Source organism: Centroberyx affinis, unplaced genomic scaffold (genome assembly GCF_046629955.1).
Source record: "Centroberyx affinis isolate AG114_WGS23_722 - 3 ecotype Tasmania unplaced genomic scaffold, CSIRO-AGI_Caff_v1 ptg008755l_1, whole genome shotgun sequence".
Taxonomy (NCBI): Eukaryota; Metazoa; Chordata; class Actinopteri; order Beryciformes; family Berycidae; genus Centroberyx; species Centroberyx affinis.
Window position 1 is genome coordinate 48522 of NW_027284308.1, and position 9102 is coordinate 57623.

Sequence of the window (9102 nt, forward strand, 5' to 3'; positions counted from 1 at the left end):
ACAGTGGTGGGGATTTTCTAGCACTGGTGGCCACCAATTTTGAAGGATTATGAAATTGTTAAGATTACAGAAACATATATTTAGCAAGTTTCTGCCATCAATTAACTATTTAGCACTGTAAAATATCCTAATAAGAACAGTTAGCGCTGTAACCAACAATGGAAAATATGGGTGGATGTCGAACCAGTCGACCCAGAACCAAAATTATCCCCTTCCACCACTGCTAGAAACATTTCTAGACTTTTGATGTTGTTCCATGTGTTCCATGGAAGATATCAGATATCAGACAGAGGTTGGTCTGACTGTTCAAACTGTGTTCACCAGTCTTGACTGGACTTCTGCTTGATGAATTTTAGGGACAGGTAGTAGAGCCCCATGAAGCCCAGGCAGACTGCCAGCAGGACCAGATAACAGGAGTATAGAGGGTACTGGTTCAAGTTCATGGCTTCCACCACCTAGAGAGGAAGAGGGTTAAAGAAGGAAGGTCAGCAATATGGAACTGTGTTTGATTAACTCCCATGTGCGATTCTGCAGCTGTTTAGTTTTAACTCCAACGACTGTGTTGGGTGCGTTTGGTTTTAACTTACATGTATGCCATCGACGTTGATGGTGAAGTTTCCGATGGAGACAGGGTACTTGTTGCCTCTGAACTGCACCTGCAGCATGCCCTCAAACCCCCAACGCATGAAGGAAGCATGGGACAGCCAGGAGGCCACTGGGGAGACACACACACACACACATTTTAAGATCACATACTAACCAATCAAGTCAAGTACCAATCGTAAGTGTGTACATCTGTGTCTGTCTGTCTCTCTTGCTCTTTCCGTCTCTTTCTTTCTTTCACTCTCTATCTTCACCCATATCCCTCAGTCTCCTAACACATTCCATGGTAAGGTAGAAAGAAATGAAGAACCCTGTGTCTGTGTTTGTGTCTGTGTCTGTGTCTGTGTCTGTCCCCTCACCCAGCCACATGTTCTCCAGGTTGATGACGAACCCCCCGGTCAGGTAGAAGACGGTGAACAGGGAGTTGCCCATGAAGGCCGAGGTCTGCAACGTGGGCAGAGCGGCAGCTACAAATAGAGCCATGGAGCGGCTGCAGTAAACCATCAGCCACACCAGCAAGAAGTTGAGCAGGAAGCGGTCCGGAGCCTCGTTGAGCCCGGCCAGCCAGTAGATGGGCAGAGCGTAGACCAAGGTGAACGCACAGTGCTCCGGTAGCTCCCCGAGGACCTGAAGGTGGAGAGAGAACACTCTCAAATATACGGACACAATTGCAGATACACACGCACACAAATGTATACCACCAGTCAAAAGTTTGGACACACACATTTTTCTTTATTTTTACTATTTTCCACATTTTAGAATAATATTAAAGACATCAAAACTATGGAATAACACAAATGGAATTATAAAGTGACCAAAAAAGTGTAAACAAATCAAAACTATCTTATATTTTAGATTCTTTAAAGTAGCCGCCCTTTGCCTTGATGGAAAGGCAAAGGCTTTGGAAAGAAATTCATACATAGGCATCAACTTCTCGATTTATATTTGTCTAAGAAACAAAAAATCAAGCATTTAAGCATAAGCCTTTGGATCAAAATGGCTTTAAGATAATGAAAAATATAGTGCATTCAATCAGGTGTCCAAACCTTTGACTGGTAGTGTATACAGTATAGAATCTGGGTGGTCTATTTGCATGCAGACACATACATCCACATTCTCCTGTGCTTTCCAAAAACCAGATTACTGTACTGTACTAGAACTAGGGTGGTAAATCACACTGAAGTGTCACTCCAGCGTGGAGCAAGACTGACCCCTGCTGGAGATCCCGTTTGATCACTGTGTTTTACCTTGGCGAAGAAGTAGGAAGTGACAGAGTACATGCCATCCTCCAGCTCATGGTAGAGCATGGCTCTCTCTGTGTGACCTGAGGAGAAGGAGAACACTGTTAAGGAAAAGTCAGTAAGTCTTCAGACGCTGGGAGTGTAGTGCATAGGTAGAGTATTATAACCTCTGTTATCAGGAAAATTTTTCCAAACATTTTATAGACCTTAGTTTGGAGATTTTAGGTGGTGTTTAATATGCTATATGCTGACAGCAGTCAACCAAGCCATATCACTCAGTCGCTGAAGATAAAGTATATCACAAATATCACAAAAGGCGATATTACATTGGGTCTCCAACTACATCAAATGTGTAGCCATTTTTGTATCAGGAATGAACTGTACAATTCCAAAAGTTTTTAAGATCTGGAAATTATTAAATTCACTTTCCATATATTGTAACACTTTCTATACGTGCTTACAGACCCTGTGTTATATGCAGGCAGTGTTAAAGTAAGTCTTGAACTCTGAATCATGAGTAAATCAACTGAATCAATTTTATGACTAATGGCATGACTTTCAGACTTTACCTTGGACTCATATCTTGATGGCTGTTGGCTGAACTGAAATTGGACATTGGATATCTTTTACTAGTACCAAAAACACTCTGTGCCCAACTCTCTCTCACCAAACTGTTTCATTCCATCTCTTCCGGTTGGTTTGCTCTTTCATTCCATAACAAAATTGTATTGTTAATGACTTTTCCAAATGCTGTACATCCCAACTTCCCTAAAACCCCACCATTATTTAGAAAAACTAAGAGAGATAATGTGCCTGAACAGAATGTGACCCCTTGTCAGTTGTATATGTGCAGGTCCTGAGACTTAGGATGGACTCAAACTGGAGTTGAACATTGGGGTCTGAATCTGGAGTTGAACTTGACTAACTACATAACTGACGGGCTTAACTTTGACTTTAGGGACTTGACTAGCAGTAAATATGAGGAACTGAGAGTTAATCTGCATCATGAATTCCTAATGTGCATCCCTACAGTGTCACCACTCGCTCACTCACATTTAGCTATGACATCCAGCACCACAGCGAACGGGGTGAGAGCTCCGATCATGTAGAGGAGGGCCACTGTGTCCTGAATGGACAGACGCTCTTGTCCTGCCCCGTAGTAGAGACAACCAACCAGCAGCGACATGAGGAGGGCCTCGAAGCCGTGGACCAATAGGGTGACCAGGTCTCTGAAGTCATTATACATGTGACGCCTGTGGGAGGAGGAGGGAGGGGAGGTTAGTGTCTGTGTGTGTGTGTGTGTGTGTGTGTGTGTGTGTGTGTGTGTGTGTGTGTGTGTGTGTTGCTCATACCTGATGAGTATGGTAAATTGGTGTAGTCTGCCAGGCAGTCTGTCTCTCTTCTTGGAAACAGTGATCACCTCTTCTCTCTCCACTTTGCTGGGCTGCTGAGGGCTGGAAAAGAGGAAGGGGGGGGGAGGTCTTTAGAAATTAATAATCTAATGCTTTTCATGGAATTTACACTCTTGGCTGTTCCTTGTTTGCAGTAACAAGCGGCCCAAAAATGGTCTGTAGCTCCCTAGGTGGGAAGAGGAGAGTATTTTACTAAAAATATTATAAATTATTGTCCCTTGAAAAAACTTGACAGGTGTTGACAGGTTTCATATATTCAAGGTAATAATGTAAATTTGTAAGAGAAGTGAAAAATACCCCTTTTAGTGCCATACTTATCCAGTTGAATAGTTGAGGAGAGAAGAGCAAAAGAAAGGAGAAATACAAGAGATAAGAAGTAGAAATTGTAGAAGAATGGAAAGATTAATAGAAAGACGAGCATAGGAGAGAAAAGAAAGAGAGGAGCAGAGAAGCACAGTGACACACAAACACACACACAGCTACCTGTCGGTGTGTGTTGGTGCTGTGCCGGTTCCAGCTGGTTTCCACATGGAGTCATCTGTGTCTCGGACCTTTTCCATGAACTGCTCAGCCAGAACCCTGGCCCGCTCCAAACACTGGGCCTCCTGCTCCGGACTGCGCCGGTCTATACTGATCAGATCAACTGGACACAAACACAAACACACACAGAGTGAGGCTTGAAAGATAAGAGTATGGGTACAGTTTAGGTTTATAAAGAAGAATAGGGTCATACAGTAGGGTACAACAATAGGGTATTTTAGGAGAGGCAAAGCATTTTCTGCTCTCCAGCTGAAAAACATTGATGACGGCCAGAGTGCCAAATACATTTTGTCTGTTTTAAAGCAGCACTACGTGACTTTGTATGCTGGCGGTAACTGATTGAAGACTTCAACACCCAGAAATCATGTAACGTGACATCAGGAAACAGTGCAGTCCTCTGTCCTAAATTTCTCCCTCTTAGTAGCTGAGTGCAACCCTATTCTTTACAGACATTTGAAACAATGACAACGCACTGACTGTTCTGAGCGCAGCGGCCCACCTTCCTCTCCTCCTCTCCCTCTCCACTCCCCCCACACACGCCTACCGTAGAAGTCGGAGGGGTTGCAGTATCGTGGGCAGGGGTGTCCCAGGTCAGTGAAGTAGGGCACCATGTCGCGGGCGGCGCCGCAGTAGACGGCCGACCCGGACGAGAGCAGGACGACGAGGTCAAAGAGCTGGAAGATGTCGGAGCGAGGCTGGTGGACCGACAGCAGCACCAGCCGGTTGCCCCGGGCCAGGCGGGACAGCGTGATCACCAGGTTGTGAGCTGTGAAACTGTCCAGGCCCGACGTCGGCTCGTCCAGGATCAAAATACCTGAGATGGAGAAGGACAAGTTAAATAATAGAGAAAATATGATCTAGAACATGACTCTTCTTGCTTGTAAATGGGAGTGTTGAGGCATTGAGATAAACTATACAGTGAATAGAAAAGAATAGTAGAGACTCATATACACTTAGTGGAAAATGTGGCTTTAAATATCTGGTCTCCAGAGTGTAGAGATGTTTTTATAACAAGATAAAAAAGTTTCTCCCTCTTTCCCTCCCTTCCTCTCTCTCTCTCTCTCTCTCTCTCTCTCACCAGGGTTCCAGAGAAGCTGCACAGCTATGCTGACTCTCCTCCTCTCCCCTCCAGAAACGCCCCTCACGTAGTCGTTTCCCACCCTGGTGTGGGCGCACTGTCGCAGCCGCAGCTCCGCGATGACATCATCAACCTGCGGCAGAAAATGGCAGAGAGACAGTTTGGTGACATGGGCAGGAAATGCCAAAGCACACAGAGTGGCTGAGTATCATTTATCAGTATTTCAACTCATTGCATTTGAGGAAAAATGGATAGGCGTTGTCATCACATCCAGTCCAAAATACAGCATATGCAGCGTAAGAATTTTCAAGTACATTTGTCATACAAGTAAAGGTAGTTAAACAACCGTTAAAGGAGGATCCCTTGTACCTGATGGATATGGTTCAAGTCATGTCTGTTTACTGAGCTCAGTCTTACCCGTTGGTCCCTCTGAGCCTGTGTGAAGTGGGTGGGGAGCCTCAGCTTGGCTACAAACACCAGAGTCTCACGGACGGTGAGGTGAGGCAGCAGACGGTCGTCCTGGCGAACATGAGCGATGCTCTTCCTCACCAGCTGGGGCGTGCTGGGCTTCCCGTTAATCAGAATCTGACCGGACGTCATCGTGCCGCCCTCGTCACGACACGTTATTATGTCCAGCAAAGACGTCTTACCACAGCCTGGGAGAGGATGGTGGGTTGGTTAAAGCACAACGCGTAGGTATATACACATTTTTCTGGAAAAGTTTGACTAAGAGACATAGAGATGAAACTTCTTGCAACTTGCACATACCAATATAACTCAAAAGAGAACCTTATGAAGGCTTTCTGCCAAAACGTGTTGGTTTTTCTGTACCAACAAAGACGTGTTTTGGAACATCCACTGGCCTTTCTACTGCATGCACCTTGATTGTAAAGCAAGGTAGAGACAGTGTTTTTCTTGTACCACACTTCAATTGAGGCTTTGATGGACCATAAAGATGCATAAAAATGGCTGCCTGCTGGTTTAAGGTCCTTACCCATCCCACATCAGTATCTACTCAAAGATCAGGTCAGAAATGCATGTTTGCAAAAGCCAGGAGGACCAAATGACATCAGTCAAGAAGGGCGCTATTTTTATGGCCTTGATTGGTGTACAATTATAAGACAATTTTGAACACGGTGTGTGTGTGTGTGTGTGTGTGTGTGTGTGTTACCTGAGCTGCCTATGACGGCCAGCATCTGTCCGCTGTGCACTCGGAGGTTAAGCTTGTTAATGGCCGTCTGCTTGTCTCCTTTCATTTCCCACGGCATCTTAAACTCTGACAGCCTCTCATACCAGGGGATCTGGGCTGCCGTGTCCACCTGGGAAAACACACACATTTGCACAATGAGCACATATACACATACACCTATGTTTGTGTGTGTCTATGTGTGTATGTACGTGCACATACACACACACACACACACACACACAAAGGTGAAGGTACAGATAATTACAAATGATTGCTGGCTATCTTCCTTATCTCCCTGCCTGAGAGCGTGGCAGCTGCCCTGTAGTTACCTCATAGTGCAGGTTGTTGACCTCCAGCTCATTGCAGCCTCCGCTGTAGGTGAAGTAGAGACTGCTGTCCTCTTCTGATGACGAGAACAACTCTGTGTCCTGGCGCTGGTTGAGGACAAGCAGACGGGTCAATGAGTACACGCACACACACAGACACATTTGAATCATTTATTTGTATCCGTGTCAACACTAAAGGACATAAACAGGAAAGTTGAAAGCAAAATAATTTCAAAAGACCTATTTAAGAGTGCAAAAAAAAAAACTTTTGTCCTTTTTTGACACTATATAAACTGTTAAGAACTGTGAGAATAAAATGACAGAAGTTGGCTGTAGTAAACAAATGGAAATACTTGCATGATAATTCATTGTAGAGTAAAAATTATTTTATCTATATACTGTATCTGAAATTGCTTGCACTTATAAATCTCAATCTTGAATCCATTGACATAATGGGGTTACCAAATTTTGGAATACTCTGGGATCACTATTGTTGATGTCTGAAGTCCTTTTTGCCTGTATGCTCGATATTATATGTCTGTGAATGTCAGCAAATCCAAGAGTGCTATGTGCAAATCATACGGCTGATCTTTATCTTGTCTTTACTGGACAATTTTAATGACTCCATTACATAAATGATCAGGTGTGTGTGTGGGTGCACATAAATGCATGCATCTGTGTGTACCTGTCTGTGTGTGTGTGTGTCTGTGTGTGTGTGTGTGTGTCTGTGTGTTTGTAGGCATGTGTGCGTTTTGTGGGTCCAAGGTTCATTTGAACCTGCCCTTGATGTTGCCATTATATAATCCTAAAAGCTCTTCATTATGATAGACAAATCAATTGATGACAGTTTAACTAGTACAGAAGCAGTCAGACAACTTGACTTGTGACCTGAACACCCAGTGATTTTTCAGACACTCCTGGTAACCGACTAGTGCCAAATCTACTTTTGCAGAGTATCTCTAAAAATGTATAGATCTCAGACTTTCAATATATTTTGCTACTACTGAGGCAGCTGTTCTGTCCAATTCTCAGCCACTTGCCACATGTGGCAACCCTCCACTGCTTTGTTGACATCTAAAGAGAAGGAGAGAGGGAGGGCCTGGTTTCTGGAGGGCCTGGAGGACAGTCACTGTCTAGTGAGCTACAAGTCTGGAGGTTTTGAACCAGACTGAGAGTGAGACTGAAACACTCGCCGTCTAGTCTCTCCAACTAACACCAATTAAATTAACCTCAATTTTGCCAGCAGCCTGCTGTTTGCTCTGCACATCTACAAAAAAAAATGTTTAGATTACATGACCAAAGATACCTCCATCTCTGTAGTTAATTTAGGGAAGACTCTAAAGGCAAAATCTCTCTTTTATGTAGTGTACTCTACTATGCACCTGAATGCACAGTGAATTGATATGAAAGTGAATGTATTATGTTATGTAGCAACTTCTAGTGACTTCTGCTGCAGACAATTGTGACTTGACAGCACTACCATTTAGTTGGTTGGGATTAATTGGGTTCGGGTTGGGATTAAGTGGAGGAAAATCTAGGCTTGATAACTATGACTGGATTTAACCATGTGTGAGCCAAACTGATCATTCATTGGCTAAACCATCCTGCTCAAGTAGAGCAGGGTTTTGTCAAAGTCAGCCTTCGGACCCACTGGTCACAAGAATAATACAAAAGGTCCCCAAATTATTGGTATCAAAAACATTTAGCAATGTTATGTAACCAAAGCCTTCTCAAATATTTGGTTTGCAAGAAGAACCTTAACACAGCAATATAAATTAGAAGGTTAGTGACCTAGAGCCAACAATCAATCTGCTACATAAAAAAATAAAGAGAGAAATAACTTGCACAAATGTGTGATCCAATAGAAAAAGTCTGATAAAATAAAATATGAAATGGTGTATGTTGTTAAAATGTAATCAAAGAAATATGAAAGTAATTATAAAAGACCCATGTTTTTTTTCTAGTATCCTAATTGTGGGAAATAGGAAAATATAAAATAAGTAATAAAAAAAAAAAAAATTAAATATACTACATAAAATATAGTAAATTTTATTATGTCTAACAATTGTAATAATGCAGCATCTTGACTGTTTTGACCACCAGTTCCACGTTGTAAATGGTCGACCTGATAGGATTTAGGTCAGAGAGCAATCAGTGCCACTCAAAGTTGGTGAGTTGACTGGTGTGTTATTCGTGGAGCACATAGTCACCACCTCAGAGGGTGGGGGGGTGGAAGGGATCCACAGACAGGATCCACAGAAGAAAGGGATTTGAATTCAACAAAGTATATCACTGGACACCTAAACCCACAAATAAGTCACCAGTTAAATATAATGCCTTCAAAAGATACAGCAACTGTTGTTGTACGCAGTAAATGGTAACATGCTATTTTTGTCCTGATGTTTACATGATCCCATGTCATGGACTGACCTTCTGCAAGGAGCCGTTCATGTGATCGAGGCCAGTGTCTATCTCTGTGCCCATGATGATGCAAGTTGCTGGTTGAAGTTTGTAGGGTCAAGGGGTCAACGCCCCCCTTTTTCCTCCTCTGTTCTGTGTCTGTCTCTTCCTCTCTGTAGCTCTCTGCCTTTCTTCTCCCTCTTGTCTTTCCTCTGTTCTCCTCTTCTTCTCCACGTCAGGCAGTCTGACTCCAGTCCAGCTGAAGAACTCCTCTTGTCTCCGCTCACAGGCCTCCGCTCTCATAACCCGAGCG

The 9102-nt window shown here is 43.5% G+C and overlaps 1 protein-coding gene across 1 annotated transcript; it reads right to left on the bottom strand.

Moving 5' to 3' along the window:
* Window positions 1–317: 317 nt before the first annotated feature.
* Window positions 318–8873, bottom strand: LOC139640241 (ATP-binding cassette sub-family G member 8-like). Its single transcript, XM_071514419.1, has 13 exons — window positions 8820–8873; window positions 6393–6497; window positions 6046–6193; window positions 5292–5530; window positions 4875–5007; window positions 4341–4610; window positions 3740–3899; window positions 3197–3298; window positions 2898–3097; window positions 1851–1927; window positions 963–1230; window positions 588–715; window positions 318–455 (listed from the first exon to the last, which is right to left on the bottom strand). The coding sequence occupies exons 1-13, from the start codon at window positions 8871–8873 to the stop codon at window positions 318–320; spliced, it is 2022 nt and encodes a 673-aa protein (XP_071370520.1).
* Between the last annotated feature and the right edge of the window lie 229 nt (window positions 8874–9102).